Genomic DNA, 21,304 nt, shown 5'->3' with positions numbered 1-21,304 from the left:
AGCATTAAGTTCAAGGTAACTTAGACAGCCTAAATGTCATTATAAAACATCATTAAGCCACCAAAATCATGACGTAATAGTGAATTCCTAGGTAGGAATTTTCGACGGGTAGGAAAATTCGACAGAACACCCCCCTGTTCTCCTCACCTACCAGCATTATATAACATGAATATGAATGCGGGTCATTTTTGACCCATGTTGTGCATTAGGGGGGGTTACGCATATGTTGAGCATCAAGCTGTATGCAGGCGTATTAGAAATCCTTGCGCGCCTCCTGGCGGTGGCCACTGGTAGGTGCGTGCGCTAGGCTGTCGGCTTTCCGAAAACACCCGAGACGGAGCGCAGCTGGCCGGAAGATCCGGGTGCTGGGCTTCAACATAAACAGCAATGGCGGAGGCAGGGGCAGCATCTACAGCGGCTCCAACAACAACAGGAGGCTGGACGAAACACGTAACCTGCAGGTCAGTTCACATCCGCGACGTGTTTTAGGATTTATTTTTTTACCTTTCAAAACACCTACATATTTGAAACGGTCGCGGAGTGCGTTTTGTTTTGTCTTTTTTGACGCGCAAATACGTTGACAGCGCCGTCTTTTGTGCCTTGGTGTGTGTGTATGTTTGTTGTTGTGATGTGCGATAACACGGTCGGTTCCGTAAACAAACGGTTCCGCAGTGTGTGTTGCCGAAGCGAGTGGCCGCGCGTTTCTGAACATGGCCCAGTGCACTTTCGCTATCGCTACCACCACTAGAAAGCATTCGCTAATGAATTATGTTCAAGCCCATTTTAACTAGTGGTCATTTCCTTAAAAAACCACGTTCAGATTCGTGTGCGGGTGTCGTTCATCATCATGTTTCTATGCTTAATCTTGGGTTTAAAAGCCCTGATGTTTGTGCTGGTACCACCGGCGAACACCGAGCACAAGGGTCTGAGCGCTGGAAATGTCCAGTCTATTCACATGGTTGAGCTGTTCTGTGTTAACATACCTATTTACCAGGGGCCACACTGCACTTGTATAAAAACAACCTCTTTCACTTGGGCAAGGGACAAAAAAATAGTGTTATAGCAAAAAAATATGCTATACACATACACTTCTATGAATGAATGATCCATAGTATTAAAAAGATACTGAAAGGAAGATGAAATGATGGGTCCAGACAAACACCTCTTGTGTGTTTATTAAGGTATTTCATGCATGGTCTTTGCAAAGAGGGGGACAACTGTCGATATTCCCATGACCGCAGCAGCAGCAAACCAGCCATGATCTGCAAGTTCTTTCAGAAGGGATGCTGTGCGTTTGGAGACCGCTGCAGGTAAGACGTGGTGGCATTTGGAAAACATACATTCAGGATGCTTAGAAGCTCTTTGTGCTGTGATCAGAAATTGGCATGCTTTGTCAAAGTTAACCCGAAAGTTATCAAGTTCCAAGATTGTCACAATATGTTAATGGTTTTTTTTAAAAATATTGTTTTAATTTATCCTGGATCAAAATGTTTACAGAGTGTCAGCTAAGCTCAGTTAAAAAGGCTCAGATGTCTGTCTGTAATGCCATGTACTTTGTTCTGTGGGCCTACATTATCCCATTATATAATGTAAAAAAACCCAGCTTAACAGACTGCGTTGGCTGTGTACCAGCACATCGTGTGAACGTGCAGGTTTATTTCTGAGTGATGTCTCTGGGCTGTTGTTGTGCTAAGTTTTTACTGTCAACTTGTTGTACGCGTCGTGTCCATCTCTGCTACACACTGCCATTGAGCTGCGAGTCGCGATAGCCAACCCTAATAAAACCCTCTGGTTTTTCTTAATTTTGCAGTTCTGTCTAGACAGAGCTATCCTTTTATTTGGAAGGACTTGGTCTTGGTTGTTAAATGCTAAGTGTTTCACTGGTCTATATTTCTGACGGAGCAAACCAAGTGAAGATGTATTAGGCTGCATCCACTATTTTGCTGCCATGCACATCATAACATGGACCACCTTGTGTACTCGCCCCTGTGGGGGCAGCCATGCTGAAGAGGAAACGTGGTCATTTTGCGCTGCTTAAGAATTAGCTTGCCAGCCAGACAGCGCCGGCAGTGTTCGCCTCGTGTCTGTCTGCGGTCAAGTGCATTCCCATAGTAACTGCCCTTAGCGGCTTTGCAGCACGGGAATGCCTTTGTGCGCCGCTGCCCTGCTCTACGACGGCATCCCATAATGTCGGCCAAATCTACCCAGCCCCCTCCTCAACCCCCAACCTTGAAGGTTGATTTTCGGGGTCTGGGTCTGCGACAGCGTCTGTGTGTGTGTCTGATGGGGATTTGCTGTCTGTGTAGGAGGTCGTCGGGTGTTCCTCCACTAGACTACACAATGTGTAGTTCCACTCCTCTCCCCATATGCACTTTGTCCTCGCTATTGTCTTTGTGGGGGTGAGTCCTCCAGCATCTTATTAAGGGGGCCATGGAGGCAGCCTCCATGTATGCCTGGCTTCATTGTGGATGAATTCTGCCTTTTCATGTTGTCTTTTGTTTTGTTTCTCACCCCCTCTCCCCTCACGTCTCTCCCTCTTCAAACCCTCTGGGCCAGACGGAACAGACTGCAGCCTGCGCTGCTATTACATAACCCTCTCTTCTTCTCGCTCCCCCTCTCTTCCCGTCTTCCTCTCTCCTTCTCTCTGCCTCTGTCGTTCTCTCTAGATTTCTACGTAGCTATCTCATTCGCTCTGTCTCTGTTGTTCTCTCTAGACTTCTATGTATCTCATTCGCTCTGTCTCTCTGTCGTTCTCTCAATTTCGCTCTTTCTCTCTATCTCTCCCTCCCTCCCTCCATCTCTCTCTCACACTGCCCCCTTCTTTCCTTTCAATTCTACTGCTGCTGGGTTCACCCAGTTCATGCTGCCGTTTTGCAGAACCTACCACCAAGCTATCATGTATAGTACATAAATAAAGACACACACTCGCATACACACCCACAACCAGGCCACACAGCAAGGGATGGAGTTTCCTCAGAAGTTACAGGGGAAACATCTCTGTTATTGTGAAAGGAGGAACGAACAAGAATGTCCACATATGTCGGCAGTCGCTGTTGACTTTCATTTTGTCGGCTTGTTATTCTATAACCTTCTCTTTGAAAATGGGTTCGGCTTTCCCCACTAGAATGAAAATGTATGTGGGTATGCGTTTCCTGTTTTTGACGTCTGAAATACCACTGACGGTGGGATGGTGCGATTAATTCTGTTTCGCTTGTTTAGAATAGAAACATGACGTGTCAGATTTGCATGCCTGCCCCGACAGTGTGAATTTTGTAGTTTGAACGACGGTCTTTCATTCAGACTGCTGTAAAATGTACTTTGTTATTAAATAAGACGGCAGATAAACAGAAAATGAAACGTTCCAGAGATTCTTGGTTGTCAAGGCAAATGGCATTATAGGGAACACAATAAGGAAGTACGGAGCACTGTTTAAATAATGTGCCTCGAGTGCTGTAACTGTGTGTGTGTGTGTGTGTGTGTGTGTGTGTGCGTGTGTGTGTGTGTGGTTGGGGGGGGGGGGGGGTCGTGTGTGTTCATACACGCATGTGTACATGATGAAATGGCCGACAAGGACAGCTAAACATAGTTGTGTCACTGACGCAGTGTTATCAGAGGCGTGACACCTTGTTCAGGAAGTTCAGTGAGTTCATGACTCCAGAGTTGTTAATGAAGTCAGCGCTCATGCAGCTCACCGTGTGAGTGTTGGCTGTATGTATCAAGACTGGAAATCATCCTGTAGATTATTTGCAATAAAGATTGCTTTATTTTGTGTAACCACATAAGAAACTTTATTACCCATGACTGTTATAGTGGATTGTATACATGGCTATAATTTTTTTTTTATTTTAGGTTAATGTAAGGTGTAATTTAGGTGGCTAGAAGCAAATTAGCAACACAGTATGTGGTAATCTTTTAAGTTAGGATTCAATTAATTATATATTAATTTTTCATATCAGATATTTATATTTCATGTCATGCGCTAAAATGTATGAAATGAGTGATGGATCTGAAACGCTAATGCATTTGTAATAATGGTCTTCACTATAATATGAAACCTTGTTTCCCATGAAACATGAGACCATGCATTGTTGTATTTAACCCAAGATACCTGTGCTACCTGATTTACAATAGGCTTCCCCAATGTAAAGACTTGCCTGCCTGTCCCCCCCCATCCTCCCCAGGTATGAACACACCAAGCCAGCCAAAGAGGAGGAGCTGCCGGGGCCTCCTGCTGCCCTCCCCCCCCCTTGCTGGTGCCCCCGACTCCGTGCCCAGTGGGCCGGGTGGCACATCCGACGACCAGGAGCGGCCCCACAGCTTGGGGGCGGTGGACTGGGTCAATGCTGCGGAGTTCGTGCCAGGCCAGCCCTACTGCGGGAGGGGTGAGTGGAGCCCGTAGTCTCCGCCATGGTTCTGAGCCATGCACAATGCTAAGGGGGGGGGGGGGGGGGGGTTTCCTCTCCTTGACTTACAGTCCACTGCTTCATCTGGACAGAGGGCAACAATGCAGTGGACTTTGGGAAGCGGGAGCATGATTTTAAGTACAAGCCAATCGCAAGTCAACCAAGTCTGCTGGTAGTGTCCCTGCACTCCCTATGAAGGTGCACGTGGACGTCCATGATTCTTATGACCGTAGGCAATAAAAATTGATTTGCCAGTGTAGGGCCGGTGCCAGAAATATGCAGCATCCAAATGAAATGTTTGACAAACCTGAATGAGCAAAGCACATGAGGTGTAGTTAGAAATACCAATATGTTGCTATAATTATGATCCTCATACGAGCTTTCACTTTGCACTGTATGGTCCTGAAGCTGCTTCCCCACTTAACGGCCATAAATCCCGTAAATCCCATAAATCCCATATATCCCATAAATCCCATGCTCTACTGGTCTACCGGTCTGTCACCACCTTCAGCAAATTGTCTGTTGCAGCATTTGAGTTAGTGCTCCATGTTCTGGAGCAAGGCTTGAAGTCTGAAACTTGATTTAGTGTTTCTCAGCACCCCTCAACAATTATTTGATTTATAAATGTACTGTTTTCTTTGCATAGCATGGCGGTGTGGGGTTTAGGGGTTTATTTACCCCACACACTGACAATATGGCGCTCATTTCTTTTCCTATTGTTTTCATGTTATATTGTCTTATTTTGCTGCATTGAGAAGAGAAACATGATTTACTGGTTTAACCAGAAACAGTTGCGTTTTACATGTTAAAGCTTAAACATTCATATGTCCAAAATGGTCAGATTCAATATTGAGGGCGGGGGGAGAGATCAGGTTTGCATTGCAGCATCTTTAATACTCTTAATATATCACAATTCAGTGGACTGTTGCTGAAAATGGCCCAGAGGTGTCTCGGTGCCGTTGGCTGGACTCCACTGGTCTGCTTGCTTATTCTCACTGGCCAAGACCAGAGCTGTTGTTCTTCAGGCCGTGGCTGTGTGGGCAGAGAGCTGCCGGCACGGCGCTGTTCCATTTACATCCACTGGGTGGCAGCCACGTGTTCGGGGAGGAAAAGCAGGTGCTTTCTTCCTCAGTCTGGCAGGCGGAGGACACGGTGTACTTACAGAACACTTGCAGGCAATATGAACCAGGTTCAGTTACTGTACTGTAGCTGTCAGGGGCTTCTCACTCTGCCAGCTGAGCCTCTTTTTTTGTGTAAAGCTGGATTTTCTCACCCCTAATCCATATTAAACGTTGCATAATCTTCAAACCAATTAAAAAAATGTAAAAAAGCTTGTGCAGCTTATCTTAGGTACCCAATGTTCCTCAAAACAACCCTTGTGCATGGCTTGCTTGGCGTGTCTTGTACACGTTTTTTAGACTTTATTTCAGTGTTGATCTTTTTCCAGTATTTGTTTTGGGACGTTACTGTTTTTTTTTTTTTTTTACATATGTAAACATAAATGCATAGCTGTTCTCTTGCTCACGCTTTGCTTTAGTGATTTTCATATCAACTGCCTGCTTCAGGATACAAGACGTACTGATGTAGCATCTGTTGATGCTGAAATGGCTTTAAAGGACATTAAAAAATTATAGATTGAATATCTAGCTGCAACATGCTACTTCTACGTTTGAACAGAGTTTGCTTTCTTTGGTTTGATGATATCACCCCCCCCCCCCAGCTGAGCCGGTGTTGGAGGGCCCGGGGCCGCTCATCGAGGACGAGTACGAGAAGGAGAGAGCGGACGGGCAGCTGAAGAAGCAGCTGTGTCCCTACGCCGCCCTGGGCGAGTGTCGCTACGGGATCAACTGCGCCTACCTCCACGGCGACGCCTGCGACATGTGCGGCCTGCAGGTGCTTCACCCCACCGACGCCTCCCAGCGTTCCCAGCACATCCGAGTAAGTGTGGCCCCTCCCCCCGTCCCGCCCCCCCCCCCCCCCCCCCCCCTCTCCTCCTTTCCCCCCAAATTCCTAAATTTGGGATTCTCGTTTAACTTTTCGACGGCAGGCGTGCATAGAGGCCCACGAGAAAGACATGGAGATCTCCTTCGCCATCCAGCGCAGTAAGGACATGATGTGCGGCGTGTGCATGGAGGTGGTGTTCGAGAAGGCCAACCCCAGCGAGCGACGCTTCGGCATCCTCTCCAACTGCAGCCACTGCTACTGCCTCAAGTGCATCCGCAAGTGGAGGAGCGCCAAGCAGTTCGAGAGCAAGATCATCAAGTAAGCCGCAGACCGCCGGACCGCGTGTGCCGTCGCTCCGAACTCCGTGCGTCCGCGTTTCGAGAAAGTCTGCGATTTTACCGCTCGTGTCCAAAAGAACTCTGATGAGTTTGTCGTCCTGTGCCAGGTCCTGCCCGGAGTGTCGAATCACATCCAACTTTGTCATCCCAAGCGAGTACTGGGTGGAAGACAAGGAAGAAAAGCAGAATCTTATCAAGAAGTACAAGGATGGCATGGGGTATGGACACGGTCCAGATGCATTGACTGATTGGTGATGGCGTCCCAGATCTGAACACCAAACTACTCCTAAATTCATAGCCTAAATGAGCCTCAATCAAGTGCATGAACCTTAAGCTCGACAGCAGTTACACACTATTTATTCTTTTGGACTATAATGACTTTGTCAGAATACAAGAATTAACGAGACAAATCTATATATGCCCTGACTCATGTATTAGTTATTTCGACATCCAGTTTGATGCTGTGTTGGCCCTATGTCCGTGTTTTGCCAGGAGTAAACCGTGTCGATATTTTGATGAGGGACGTGGAACTTGTCCATTTGGAACCAACTGCTTCTACAAGCACGCCTTCCCTGACGGGCGTCTGCAGGACACCTCGGGTCCGCCCCAGCCCCGGGGGAGACACACGGCCTCCAACGGGAGGAACAGGGTAAGCGCTGTCCTCTCATTGCAGTAGAATGCTGTCCAGTTATCCAAAGGCTACTTTCTGGAGATGGGGGGGGGATGGGGGGGGTGGGGATCTTTCTTTCAGTTGTATTAAAAATGTGCAGTGGTTTTGCCCCATTGAGATGTGCTGGTTTTGCATAGGCAACTACTGTCTGTGTTTGTGATGTCCTTAAAGACACCTAAATTATTAATCTTCAAGAACATACCACGCTAACAAACTCCTCATTTTGACTTTGATAAGATGTAATGAAAAGTAGCTGATCGATCATGCACCAATTCATTGATGGCAGACGTTTCCCAGAGCTCTGTTATAGATCCCTTTATATTGCCACCAGTTGAAATCACTAGTCATTGGTTCGTATATGACGCGGGGCCTCTTTCACGGAAAGACTTTGCAGCATTAATATCCTCTCATCTCCGTACGTCAAAACTCATCTGTGATGACGTCTGCTCCACAGAGCTCCAGACGCACTCCTCTCTGGGACCTGTTGGACGAACGGGAGAGCAGCGACTCCATGGACAACGAGGACGAAGAGATGGTGACGTTCGAGTTGAGCGAGATGCTTCTGATGCTCCTCGCTGCGGGCACCGACGACGACGTCACCGACTCCGAAGACGAGTGGGACTTGTTTCACGAAGAGTTGGACGATTACTATGAGCTCTACCTATAGCGTCCCTCCATTTACCCCTCTCTCTCTCCCCCTCTTTCTCTCTCTCTCTCTCTCTCTCTCTCTCTCTCTCTCTCTCTCTCTCTCTCTCACTAATGTTTCCTGGTAATCCTTCCCTGTCCTCCACCCCAGAAACTAGACTGGACTGTCTTGTGTGAGTGAGTTAGCAGTAGAGTATTTACCCATGTGTCGTGGCAGTGCCTTTCAGCAGGCCATTAAAATCATGAATTCAGTCCAGAGTGAAATGAAATATATAAAAGAGCAGATGAGAAAGAAAAACAGGGAGGGGGGAGTACAGGGCTGTGTGCTCATGCTAAAACCTTTTCTAGAAAACCTCCTCAGTACTGCGGAGCTGTCCGTGTCCACTTTATGTACTAAGAAAGAAACAAAAACAAACAAAAAAAAAAAACCAACTTTACAAAGTTCAAAATTTACAAAAAGACACTAAGTTATACATTTAAAAAATGATATTGCTAATAAATCTTAATGGTTTTATTCTAAAGTATAGGTTTGACTTCTCATGTACCCAGGTATGGTCCTGCTTAAATGGGACTCGGTGCAAACTGCAGCTTTGTAAGGCTTAACTGTAACTGATTTTGGGATTATTCCTCTCTCCTCATGCACTGATGACAGTAAGGTGGGGTCATGGAGATGAGCTTTCTTGATGTCAAATGCACACATGCACTCTTAATGTTCATAAAGGTAACTTCTCACTGATCATTGATTTCCCTTCCCCGTTCTCAAATTCTCTTTAATTGGCCCAAGGGTCAGTTGTGGTGAGCTTTGTTTTTTATCTGTTCTATCTGAACTGTACAGGTTCAGGAACACCTGTGGTATCAAATGGCAAGTCTCTCCTAAGTGTAGCGAAACCTTTTGTGAATTTGGACTCCAGAAAGCAGACTTAAATGCATTCAAATATGAAGCTGAGTGTTTCATCACTTTAACTGTCTATTACTTTTAGATTTTGATTTGCTTCAGTATTGCATATTAAGCTCAGCTGTCAGTAGCCAATCCACAAACACAGAATTGTTATTCGGTTCTTGTCGAACTCTGTTGAAATGCATATGTTTATACAGAAATGTGCTTGTTTTCTATGGTCCAGAACCATCCAACATAACTTGAAAATTAAAGTTTATTATCAAAGTATCAGTTTGGTCACTTTTGTGTCCCCATTTAATCGTCACTTTTTGGTCACAGTTCTGAAGAAAGGGTTGCTGTGAGAATTCCTCTGTGCTATAAACGAATGGCCCTAAAATTAGCTAACAACCAGTGATCTGCCATCAATTCGCCCGTATTACTTTTTAAATATAGGCCTACCCAAGGCGTTTGTTTAATTGCCTAAAAGGTACATTGATATAACATCTCATTTTAAGGAAACACAATTTCTTTAGAGAGAACCGTTTCTAAAGCCAGGCCACATCCGGAGGGTTAAATAACTATTCAGCAGTTTTAATTCATTTGGGCCGTGACGCCCTACACGTTCCGATACGCAACGATGCGACCACGCACGTCAGCTAAAACGAGGACGTTTGGATGCCGTGTTGTTAGGCAGACCGCAACACGCGCCTGATCATGTTGAATGGTTCGTCCAGATGATTACATATTTAAACCCAGTGCACATAAACGAATTCTGCTTGGCCTCGTGTCTTATTTGAACATAACCACAACAAAGGGGTAAATAGATATAAACCTCGGAGGAGGAAACAAAGATTTCTGGTAAATGTCTCAAGGTTGTAGGTTATGTTATAGTGTTTAGTTTCAAATTGTGATTGTATTTTGTTTCAATTTCCCCAAAATAAAAAAAGCTTATTTTAATTTCGCATCATTTTCTCACAAAAGCTCCATTCCAATGGGTTCCATAACGGGATTTACGCGCCCCTGCTCGGCTTACCCCTTAAAGCATCTGTCACTACGCGGGCAGAGACGAAACACGTGAGGAAGAAAAGGCATGAATACCATGATTGCAGAAATAAGAAAAAACAACACGGTGGCCAGCTATCCTCAAGCCGAAGTGGCGATTTATCCTGACTCACCCGTCTCTTCAGCACCGGAAAACGGACAGCTCCTCATACGAAGCATCGCGTCCAGGAGGGACACGCAGACGACCAGCGGCAGTGCCAACCCCGAGGAAGGCAGCACCCAGCCCCTGGTATCTTCAGCCGCTGCCGCCCCGTCTGGCACCATGACATCGGGCGAATTCATGCAATCCACTCCCCTCTTTGTCCCGAGGTCCAAGAAGAACCTATTTTATAAGATACTGTGCTTCGTGTTGCTCGTTCTGCAGGGTGGCATCTTGGATTTCTACCTCATTATATTCACTGATCTGTACTGGTGCTCATGGATAGCCACGGACCTTGTGGTTATATCAGGCTGGGGGATCTTCTTCATTAAGAACGCGAGGAGTAAACGAGAGAGGGCTTGTGGTTTCCACCAGAAGAGCTCGATTTTCGGCTGCAATCTTGGGGAGTTCACGTTCGCCTACTTGGCGTGGCTGATTTACGTGATCGCGTGCACTCCCAAAGTGGTCCTCATCTTGGAGACCTCCATCCTGGACATGATCGTGCTCAAAGTGCCATTTGGCATCACGGGATTCAAGATAACCATGCTGCTCACCGCCCCTTTGCTTTTCTGCCTAATCAATTCGGTTATAGAGGTTCCAAATGGCGCGACTCGGTACCATTCCCAAAGTTGCTTCATGACCACATGCATAGACGTGCTGGACAGTTTCACTCTGGTCGAGTTGCTCCTGAAAAACGAGATTCCCGACGTATATTTAAAATACACCGTGATCTCTGTGTATTTCGTCGCACTAAGTGTCCCGGTCATATGGCTGCACGAACTAACGGCCTCCAGGATGCACTGTCGCTGGATCTGGGCGAGGTTCATCACCAGCTTTGTGGTCAACGCACCGTTGCTGGTGGTCAGATGTTTCTTTGTGTTTCTTTACAAAATGCCCGTATCGGTTTTTATGCTAAAAAACGTATTCATCTTGGGGTGTAAATTCCTGGAATTGATTGAGCAGTGCGTGACAGTGAGAAGCGTCCGGAGATTCGCACGTGGAGGCAACCCGGCCCAGTTCTCGCACTGCGTCTCGGAGAACGACATGTGCCCACACGGCTATGTCAACACACTGGCGGTCAATACTCAACCGTAGATCCTGCGCAGGGACGCACATTTATTCACAGGTCACACTACATCAGCCTTACGAACAACGTCGGACGCCAACATCCTCAACAGGTGCTACAAGTAAAACTACACGACCTGTCAGTAAAAAGCCCATCCTCTTCCCACGAGCTGGTCGGTACCGCTTCTGGGCCGTGTTCGTCATCCAATGGTCATTAGTGATACGTGACGCGCAGTTTTTATTTCATTTGCACTTGTGTTGTGAGGCACTTTAATTAATTGATCAAGAATTGAATTATTGGTATGTCACAAGTGTGCTGTTAAAAAGCCAGTGGTTTATTTTCTATACTGGAAATGTGCAACAGTTCATGGATATCAATTCACATTTTTATACTAGTGATGTAAGGTGACGTCTCTTAGTTGTTAACCTGTCAGACACGTTGTCTGTGGATGTTTTTAAATACACTTATCAGAAGTGTTGACAGCCGTTGTTATCTGATAGATTAAGTGTAGGCTATTTCAAACAGTGGGCGCAGTGTAATCTTTAATCTGTTCAAACGTTAGTAGAACACATGATAAGGCTGGTACCTGTGAATGAAAAGCTAATAAGGTGTATAATAGGGGTTTTGTGATGGTTGCTAATACCTTGTGAACATCACTACTTATAAGGAAAGATTATTCATCTTTTAATTCGTCTTTTGAACCGTATCTACTGGCCACTGCGAAATAGTGTTTTCTCATCATTTTTACAACAAACTAGGCTACCTCTCTTTGTGTCACCACTATTAACATTTCAAAGGGTTAATCGACTTATTTATCTACTAAGTGTAAATCTGGTCGTTTTTCAACAGCTAAAGGAAGACGTGGCTCCCATAACCATTGTGTGTGCACACTATATCAGTGGAAGAAAGACAGACATCATTTATGATATCTGTGTCTAGATAATAATTCTGATTAAAAGCTGCATGGACCATGTTAGGTCACTTCCAGGAAACTAAAGTAGGTCTGCGCCAAGATCAAATGTAAGCAAATCTCACTCGAATGGAAAGTCCCTGCTTTTTCAAACTCTTTCTAACATGTCTGTGATTACTGACAGGCAGTCCTATGTAAGACAAGGTGCTTTAAAAAAACTCGTCTGGCGACTACAGGTCCAACTAGATTAAGACAAAATGTGAAGGTAGATGATTGGACTGTGGGCACAAACTATTGTGCAACTCTGAATGAGAGGCCATGGACATACATATGCATGCCAGAAGTGCATTATCAAAAAAATGGGAATTTTGTGCCTCATTGTGCAATGCAAACATTTTTAAAATAACAACATATTCTGTTGTTGCATATTTGTAAATTGCAAATTCAATTGCAGGCATATTCTTTTCATTTTTTTCGCAAATCAATGTTATTTCTACCTGCAAAGGATTAATTACAAAAGACTGTCACAAGGTCTTTAAATTCCAGTTTATTTACATGATGCTTTCATGGGAAATTATTTTGCACTATAAAAGTAATGGCAATTTTGTGCTAAAAATGGAATACTGAAATGTGCCATTTCTTAAAGCCAGAATAAGGCAAAAGTGCAAATATTGTTTTCAGATGTCTACAGTAAATCCAAGAAAAAAAATGGGAACAAAAGCACAACAGAAACCAAAGAGTTCTGCTCTTGAGTTTGCAGTTATTAGGAATGTACTTATATCATTTTACACTCAAATCTCCATGTGATGCATATAGTGCTGATGTAATCTGATTACATGATACGAAATGCATGAGGAGCAAAAAAAAAACATCACCATTACTGCTTTCCATGAAATAGTAATATCTGTTTACAGAGAAATGGATAGAAGGATAGACATCATTCTGTAAATTACAACTACTATGTACAATGTGGTGAAAAGGGTACCCAAAATAAACCGTATGTGGTGTAATCTTCTAACCAAACACCCCTTGTGCAATAGTTATTGTAAAAAATAATTACATGGAAATTTCACAGTTTATAGGTTTATGGGTAGATTTCACATAGTATTGTTATAAGCAGAAAATATCAAATTTCCAGCCACATTTTTCTTTCTTTGGTTAATAGATACTAAAAGTTGTAAAAACAGCACTACTTTGATCAACTGATCAAATCATAATCATAATCATAAAAGCTCATAACACCTACAAACATCCAGTTGAGGCGATGCCCTAGTTGTGAGATGAAAATGTAATAGTGTGTACGGTAGATTCTCCATGGGATGTGATGACAAAGGAAGAGTTATAGTCCCACTGGAATGCAGGCTACCCTAATACGAACCCCATATTTGCATGTAAAACATTCTACTGCTAATCACATACATCTAAGGCATCAGACAAAGCTTCTATTTTGGTGATAATAAACAGTAGAAGGCAGGTGCTATTGTAATTAAAATTATTAAACATTATTATTATTAAACAATAAAATTAAAACATTATTAGAAATAAAAAAGCTATTGTTCCAGCCGAGAGCAGTGGCCAGCAGTTGTAGGGACCTCAAAATATGTGTAAAAATTGTGTAAAGAGTCCACATACATATCTATACTGGATAACACCAGTCTAGATTCCAGTCAAAACATCAACTGTACGTTGTCTTTGTGTATTTATCTACTAAGTGTAAATCTGGTCATTTTTCAACAGCTAAAGGAAGATGTGGCTCCCATAACCATTGTGTGTGCAGTCTATATCAGTGGAAGAAAGACAGACATCATTTATGATATCTGTGTCTAGATAATAATTCTGAATAAAAGCTACATGGACCATGCTAGGTCACTTTCAGGAAACTAAAGTAGGTCTGCGCCAAGATCAAATGTAAGCAAATCTCAATTTGAGGAGCCTTCTGTGCTGAGTGTCCTTTTGAATGGAAAGTCCCTGCTTTTTCAAACTCTTTCTAACATGTTTGCGATTACTGACAGGCAGTCCTATGTAAGACTGTCCGTTGTCTTTGTGTAAAAGCCAGATGAGATGGGACTGTTCAGGTAGAGAACTTCCTGTAACTTGGCCAGTGAAGCAATGGAGGCTGGTGAAGGCTCCTCCCTTACAATAGAGTCTCTGGAACTATATCCCTGATCCGACCATCTGGACGGTCTTTCCCCTGAAGCCTCTTCCCTCTCGTTCTCGTCCATCTCCACTGGCTGGGAGGGGTACGTATCCCAAGATTCCTGGGTGGAGTAATCCAGAGAGGGTGGAGGAGCAGGCACTTCCACGGACGCGAGAGAAAGCTGGAGGTCCAGTAGTTGCTGTAAGGCCTGCTTATTGTTTTCTGCAGAGCAACCATCTGCAGTTGTTTCCCCTTTGAAAACCACCTCATTACTCCTTGACGGGACAGGTTCCTGTAGTGCAGGTTCAGCTAAGAAGCAGGAATGCCCCTCTGAGTCAATGTGGGCCACACCATCTCTGTGCATACCAAGTGGTGGCTCCACAGCTCCATACTGGGAGTAAACTCTGTTGAGGGCTGGCTGGACACTCAGCACAGAAGGCTCCTCAAATTCCAGATTGAGATGGGGTATTTCAGTCCATACACACCCAGTCTTGTCTTCACATATCTCCACTTCATACTCACATATAGGGGGACCATGGTTTACCACAGGCTTACACTGAAGAATCGGTGGAGTGCATTGGTTAAGAAAAGGACTGCACTCTGTTCCAAGACCTTCTTCTTCACTGTCCAGGCATTGCTTCTCAAACCAGTCTGGATTTTCTAACTGATAGGCCTGGAAGGTTTCTATTGCATTCCTCAAGGCTTTTCCCGAGGGGCAGTTGAAATACTCGTCTATGCCAATGCCCTCAATTGTGTGAACCTTCCCTTGCTGATACTTCTCCAGATCCAGGATTCGAAAGTAGAGCTCCTCAAAGTGCTTCATGAGCTTGTACTTGACTGCTAGGTCAAACATGGAAGGGACGTCTCGCTCGCCACTTATATCTTCAAAGTACGCCACCAGGTACTTGCCATAAGAGGCAGGACGCTGCATGTCGGGAGTGATGAGCTGCAGCGCTAGAGTGAGCATGTCCCCTATTGGCGAGAGGACGTCCTCCCTCAGGAGGACACGGGGCTGCCCGCACATGGCCCCCCACTTGGCCTGCACCCCCCGTGAGCAAAGGACCAGCACCTTGTTCGAGGACTGCTCTATCCGTCGCTTCTGCAGTTCTGTCCACTGCAGGCGGCCCATGACCCCGACGGAGGCCGTGTCCAGGAGGTCCAGGTAAACCTCCGTGCCACACTTGGCCCTCAGGAAGGCACAGAGCTTCAGGACTATGTCGGTGTATTGAGGATGGTCTCGGGAGTAGATAATCAGCACAGAGCGCTGAGCAGCTGGAAGATCCTCTCGGTGGGGTGGCTGGGTAGGAGTTTTTTCCGGATCTGTGACAGTAATTGAAATAAGATAATATTAAAATATTGTGCTAATTGATCTGGAGCAGTGCACAAATAAAATAAATGCACAGACACAACAAGGTCAACTTGGACTTGCCCAGATTGAATAGCTTTCTGTACAGTTAAAGTTATCAGGGTTTACTATTACGTTTTAGTCAGTTGGTGTATTATAGATCACATAAATGTATCTTCTTACTTTCCATAGCTACAGTATATATAATGTTAGGATGAAAATAAACAGCATCTTTAGTTTTATTTGGCTATGACGAGTCACACTCAGCCCACGCGGCACAAGTTACGGTTGATCTACTTACACGTCTTCTTCTTCTTCTGCCAACAGATGGCGCAAACGGCCAGACAGCAGAGCAGGAGGAACAGAGGGATTGAAAAAGTCCACCAGATCTGAGTCTTTGGAGGGGGCACACGTGGCTCTGCTTACAAACACAAACACCACACGTCAGCCACACACAACTGCTCACTTGAGCAACGTGGAAGACAGCAGGATTGTCGTGTTGGTGCGTTACCTCGACATATGTTAAAACTGTTGCTCATTCGTCTGCAGTCATTTTCACAATTGGCAAAATAGGGCTGGATCTGAATACGAAGATGTTTTACGAACAATGTGTGATTCTGTGCTCAGTCAATATGACATGTACAGAACAAGACAGACCATGAACATCTGAACGGTGTATATGCAAACACACCTGGACGGTAAAAATGCAGCACGTGAGAGGCCAAGACTCCAGGTCAAAGGTAACGTTGAGGGACGTCCTGTTGTTCTGCTTGGGAAAAATGGTAAACATTTCAATCACAAAACAAATTGCCAGTTCCCAAGTATTTAACAAGTGTAGTGCTGCTGTAGTAGACTATGTGAACTGCTCTAAAATAGCCTGTCAACTACTACTGTTTTTGTATTTTACTATGAAACTATACTACAATAGAAAGTACGATAACACAAGTACAAGACATAAACAGGACACATACAAATGATAGACTAATGGTGCTCTGGTGGACACAAGTGCGGGATAATGAGAACTGCAAGGTCGCACCTTTGTGAGTTTTCTAATTTTCTTGACATCCTTACACGTCACAAAGACATTGTATTTTTCAGAAAGCTCTCCGGTACTGAAGGTAACAAGGAGTGTCCTGCCATCTGGATGTGTGGAGTTCATGGTAATGTTGGGCTGCCACAGTGATCCTTGGAACAGGGATTAAAACACAAATGCAAAGCAATTTAAACACACATGCAAAGCAAGGCTGATAATGAAAAAAGTAGTGTAAGTAATGTAGTGATTAAAATGATATGCAATATTAGTAAATAACAACAAAACAACAACAAATATCACATAGTTCTAAGAGGCCCTCATTATGTATTTCCACAAACTTTCCCAAGACCTAGTTAAATTCTCTCTGTCCCAAATCAAACACGAGTTAATGAATAATGGTACATTCAGTTAATAGTGTACTGTTTAATGAACTCACTGCTCGAATAGCTTCATAGCTCGCATAGCAAACGCAAAATGATCAAGGAATTTGATGAAATGCAAAATGCTCAATTAATTCTACAGCTGTTTGTTACATCATGTAAATATTCGTAGGCCTAGCTCAGATGTGCACAATAGTGAGCTGTAATTTTGGAGTGAGCTGTAATGTTGTTGTCGGTAGTTTTCTGATGGTAGTTAAAGCTACTGTTTCACGAGGTTCTCTCACCTGAGTCTATACAGTATTGTGTCCGTTGCATAGCAGAGTTTTTACAACCTATAGTCACAAATATAGGCCATTACATTACAAATCAAATGTCATGGTTGGCATGGAGTGTGATCCATGCAAATTCATCTTTCTGCTCTTAACCCTGTAGAACATGGACTCTCATGAACTTACCAGGCACAACTACGGTTTGGTTAATGTTGTAGCTGGTGTGGTCTAGGTTTGGTTTGGGCAGGCTGGCAACAGACACAACATAGGTCTCCCCTGGTATCACGGCCAATTTATCCAGAGAAAAGGACCACTGGAAATAAAAACAACACACCAGAGCTTATTACAAAAGCACATTTTTTTTGCCGTAGGAGTTTTGCATTATTGTCTTTGTTTTACCTGTTCACCATTGGCATCCCTCATGGTTTGAAACTTTTGAAGAAATATGTAATGAACACACAGGTGTTGCCCACTCGTTTCCTTGAATACTTGGAGTTCTGTTCCACTCAAAAAGGAAATGCTCCCTGAAAACAAACACTTTACCTTTGATATTTCTTCAAAAGTATACATTTACAAATGCAATTACACACGACACATGAACTTTACCTACTTTACTAACCTAAATTAATACGAATATGAATTCGATCTATTCTGATAACTTAGAATTGGAATTGAAAGATATTTTATGAAATAAAAACAACAGTAAATTGGCTCAGTACTGAAGAGAATAAGCAATCCTTATATGTCAGCAGAAATCTAAATAATATCTATTTTGTTCTCCTATGCCAGTATAAAACACGCATTTAATATACCAACCATCGTCCCTGGCCTTCCACTGAGCTACAATCACAGGTACCAAGTTTCCGTTCTCGTCCCTCCTCACGTCCACGTGCGCCTCCAGACCCACTGGACCATTGGGGGTGAACTGCCACGGCGTCAGCCATCCTTCGTAATAGCAGTTATCTGAAGGACGAAGACAAGGACGCACACTCCCTTACTGACCTCCTTGAAGTCCTGCCTTCTGACATCTGCTCCTCTTATCTATGTTCGGTAGTGTTATGGTGCAGCTGGTAGTGGTTTGTGTGGTAGTGGTTTATGGTTTGTGTGTGTGTGTGTGTGTGTGTGTGTGTGTGTGTGTGTGTGTGTGTGTGTGTGTGTGTGTGTGTATGTGAGTGAGTTGAAAACGTAAAACACTCACTTATGTGAACTTCACATGGCATGGCCTTTGGAGAAACAAGAAGCAAAGCAAACGTTGTAATCATGATGCCTTCCCAAGGTGTATCACTAACAGCGCACGGTGTGCAACAGTACGACTGTAATACAATATTTACTACAGTAGTATAACATGGAGCTCACTTACCTCCGTTGTACAGTTCAGGGAGGAAGTGTGTAACACACGAAGACTTGATACTTGAGATGAAAGAACGAAAACCAAGACTACTCTCACACACACGGCACTCATTCTCCTGGCGTCATATGAAGATCGTTTATATGGCGTGTACGATTATCAAATTTTAATTTTTCTCTCTCTCTTCTCGAAAACAATCTGCGTCCCGTGTGTCTAAACGAGACGAGCGACGTAAACTTCCTGGATTATATGCAAATATTTAGCAAACTGTAAACACCTGACTTTACTGGAAAAACCGCCTACGTTAGTCGTAGAGGGGGGGCGTTTAAAATGAAAGTAGGTCTGACGTCTGTATTACCTGCGCTGCAGTTGGACCTACAAGTTTCCTGCATGCAGCTATTTTGTAGGCGATGCTCGAAGGATATATATATGTTATATATATATTAACAGATTAAATAAACCTATGTCGTTGTTTTTTTCCGACTTTACCTATCTTTAATTATGTGTCTATATTTTAGGCATTTCAGATCGAACTTCCCGAAACAATGTGGATACCCTGACATTTCTGAAACTATCCACAAGAGGGCGTCATTTCATCGTATAGTATTTTATGAAATTAAATCGCATGAAGGAATGTGCTTAGGGACATACTTTCGGATTTCGGTGACAGTAGTTTAAACAATGGTAAGATAATAACATAAATCATATGTCATAATTGCAGTAATATTATCATCAAGTCAATGCGTTTCAGATACAAAAATACAATGTAATTCATTAAGCTATAACAGTTTAAATACCACCAGATGGCAGTATTTTCTTATTGTTTCCTCGTATTTTAACTAAAATTATTACACATTAAAAATCTTAAATTCACTAGAGAACGGTGTCTGTGTCTTTATTTCTATTATATTTAATATTTTAAATAACTTTTTGTTATATTTTGCAACATCATAATATAGGCACTTGAAGTATGACCTTAATGTATATGTTTTTTTCTTCCTTAATTACAACCACGTTATCACGAGACAGATTTATATTTATAGAAGTAAAAAGTATAAGTAGGTTTATATTTATAGAAGTAAAAAGTATAAGTAGGTTTATATTTATAGAAGTAAAAAGTATAAGTAGGTTTATATTTATAGAAGTAAAAGTATAAGTAGGTTTATATTTATAGAAGTAAAAGTATAAGTAGGTTTATATTTATAAAAGTAAAAAGGTATTAGAGCTTAAATGTGTGTTGAAAACCCCCTGTCCATTTTGGTCATTATTAGCTAGGTGTTTTTAACCAGCTAGGTTGGGTGTTTCATACTGGTTGGATTGCTGGTGAAATGCGATAATTGAAATACAAACAAAAAAACATAAAGCTGTTCTAATGGAGACAAACATTTAATTGTTGTCCAAGATAACACTGTTGATAACATTTGGGTTTTTTGAAAATCTGATATTATTTTAAATTGTCGCTCAGTGCGGGGACACGGTGTAGTCAACAAACAATACAAATTTAGTAGATTTATTAATAATAATTTTTTTTAATTTTTAATAATCAGTTTATAGTTACTGCTGATTGTTAAACGCTACAGTGCACGGGCGCAACGTTAGATGTGAGCAACGCACCTTTTTCTGACACGAATTAAGATATTTTTTAACTAAAGAGTATTTTAATGACAAATATCATAGACAAAAACAATGTGTCAAACTGCTTGCATAACAAAACTAAACACATTATTTAAACTGAACGTAGCTTGAAAACACACGCAAAAAGTTAATGCAATTTGTGCTTTACATCACATTTCATCCAGCAGAACATAATGATTAATTGCTTATTTCCTATGCAAGCTCAAGCACTTTATGCAGATTGTTTCCACATTCCTCTATCTGTGTACATCTGGACATGATCTCAAGCATGGATTACGAAAAATACACCCAGTGAACTGAGAAAGCACAGACCATATGAGAAAACAGTAATAGTTGAGGGTCACTTCACTGCACAGCCCAGTGGAGCAAACCCACAGTGCACTCATCACAGACCATGAAGGCAGAGACACCACACCATCCCATTATCAGAACTCTGAGGCTGGCTGTGTGATCGCTATAAGGGCCTACCCACACCTAGCCCAGGTGTTCATCATCATGTTTTTATGTCTTGGCTAAACATTAGAAGGATTATGGGGTGCTAAAATCCTGCATCCTTGGGGTTAAAGTGATTGGTTGAGCACCATTCAAACAGGGTGTGGAGAGACAGAAAAAGAGTGATTCTGAAGGTAAATCAAAGGGCCGCCCTGCACTAGTACAGACGTCCTCTAATTCCTCACTGGAGATTTGCCAGCCATCATCCCTGAAATGGCCAGTGATGAATATGGTCCATCTGGCTGGGTATAGTGCAGCTCAGCAGACAGCAAGGGGCGTTTGCTCTGGTTGTACCTGCTGTTATGGGGGCAACACTCCCTAGTGGCCTTGTGCAATGGGATATATCATTACAGCAGATGGATATATGGGATATATTATGTGATATATTATTAATATTGTTGTTGATATTAGTGCTATTATTATTATTATACTGTTATTATTATGGGATATATTATTACAGCCAATGCTTGAGTTGCCCCCGATTATGAGGAGTTTACACATTTCCTTTGGTAGATAAATACTGTCGCCCCATTGAGGTAACGGTGTTGGTCGAATCAGAATTTGATCACTTGGAACAAATGTGTGGAAGATGTGTAAACATTCTCTTAGTT

The 21,304-nt window shown here is 43.1% G+C and overlaps 3 protein-coding genes across 4 annotated transcripts; 2 read left to right on the top strand and 1 right to left on the bottom strand.

Moving 5' to 3' along the window:
* Positions 1-169: 169 nt before the first annotated feature.
* mkrn1 (makorin, ring finger protein, 1) lies at positions 170-8,459 on the top strand. The gene is given in 9 exon segments (XM_077005075.1): positions 170-461; positions 1,182-1,310; positions 4,182-4,241; positions 4,243-4,382; positions 6,124-6,341; positions 6,451-6,665; positions 6,793-6,903; positions 7,178-7,334; positions 7,810-8,459. Coding segments are annotated over 9 exon segments (1,317 nt in total). The 5' UTR covers positions 170-387; the 3' UTR covers positions 8,023-8,459.
* A 148-nt stretch (positions 8,460-8,607) lies between these two features.
* On the top strand, positions 8,608-12,957 carry tmem121b (transmembrane protein 121B). Its single transcript, XM_077005077.1, has one exon. It carries the CDS (start codon positions 9,968-9,970, stop codon positions 11,171-11,173), a length of 1,206 nt encoding a protein of 401 aa, XP_076861192.1. The 5' UTR covers positions 8,608-9,967; the 3' UTR covers positions 11,174-12,957.
* On the bottom strand, positions 12,586-18,965 carry il17ra1a (interleukin 17 receptor A1a). 2 transcript variants are annotated; one of them, XM_077005070.1, is made up of 11 exons: positions 18,579-18,965; positions 18,417-18,441; positions 18,035-18,181; positions 17,618-17,742; positions 17,405-17,531; positions 17,234-17,281; positions 16,573-16,721; positions 16,228-16,302; positions 16,048-16,117; positions 15,838-15,957; positions 12,586-15,511 (listed from the first exon to the last, which is right to left on the bottom strand). In XM_077005070.1, the coding sequence occupies exons 1-11, from the start codon at positions 18,678-18,680 to the stop codon at positions 14,073-14,075; spliced, it is 2,427 nt and encodes an 808-aa protein (XP_076861185.1). In that variant the 5' UTR covers positions 18,681-18,965; the 3' UTR covers positions 12,586-14,072. The 2 variants fall into 2 exon arrangements, with proteins under 2 accessions (XP_076861185.1, XP_076861186.1); XM_077005071.1 differs by having other exon boundaries at positions 15,838-15,954; positions 18,579-18,963.
* Positions 18,966-21,304: the final 2,339 nt, after the last annotated feature.

The sequence above is a fragment of the Brachyhypopomus gauderio genome, chromosome 5, assembly GCF_052324685.1.
Source record: "Brachyhypopomus gauderio isolate BG-103 chromosome 5, BGAUD_0.2, whole genome shotgun sequence".
NCBI classification, from domain to species: Eukaryota; Metazoa; Chordata; class Actinopteri; order Gymnotiformes; family Hypopomidae; genus Brachyhypopomus; species Brachyhypopomus gauderio.
This window is presented reverse-complemented; position numbering and strand designations above follow the sequence as displayed.

Coding starts and splice junctions, on each gene's coding strand:
- tmem121b (XM_077005077.1), top strand. CDS start 9,968: ATGAATACCATGATTGCAGAAATAAGAAAAAACAACACGGTGGCCAGC.
- il17ra1a (XM_077005070.1), bottom strand. CDS start 18,680: ATGAGTGCCGTGTGTGTGAGAGTAGTCTTGGTTTTCGTTCTTTCATCT. Junction 18,182..18,416: donor GCCATGTGAAGTTCACATAA/GTGAGTGTTTTA, acceptor TTCGTCCTTCAG/ATAACTGCTATTACGAAGGA. Junction 15,512..15,837: donor GCAGAAGAAGAAGAAGACGT/GTAAGTAGATCA, acceptor TTACTGTCACAG/ATCCGGAAAAAACTCCTACC.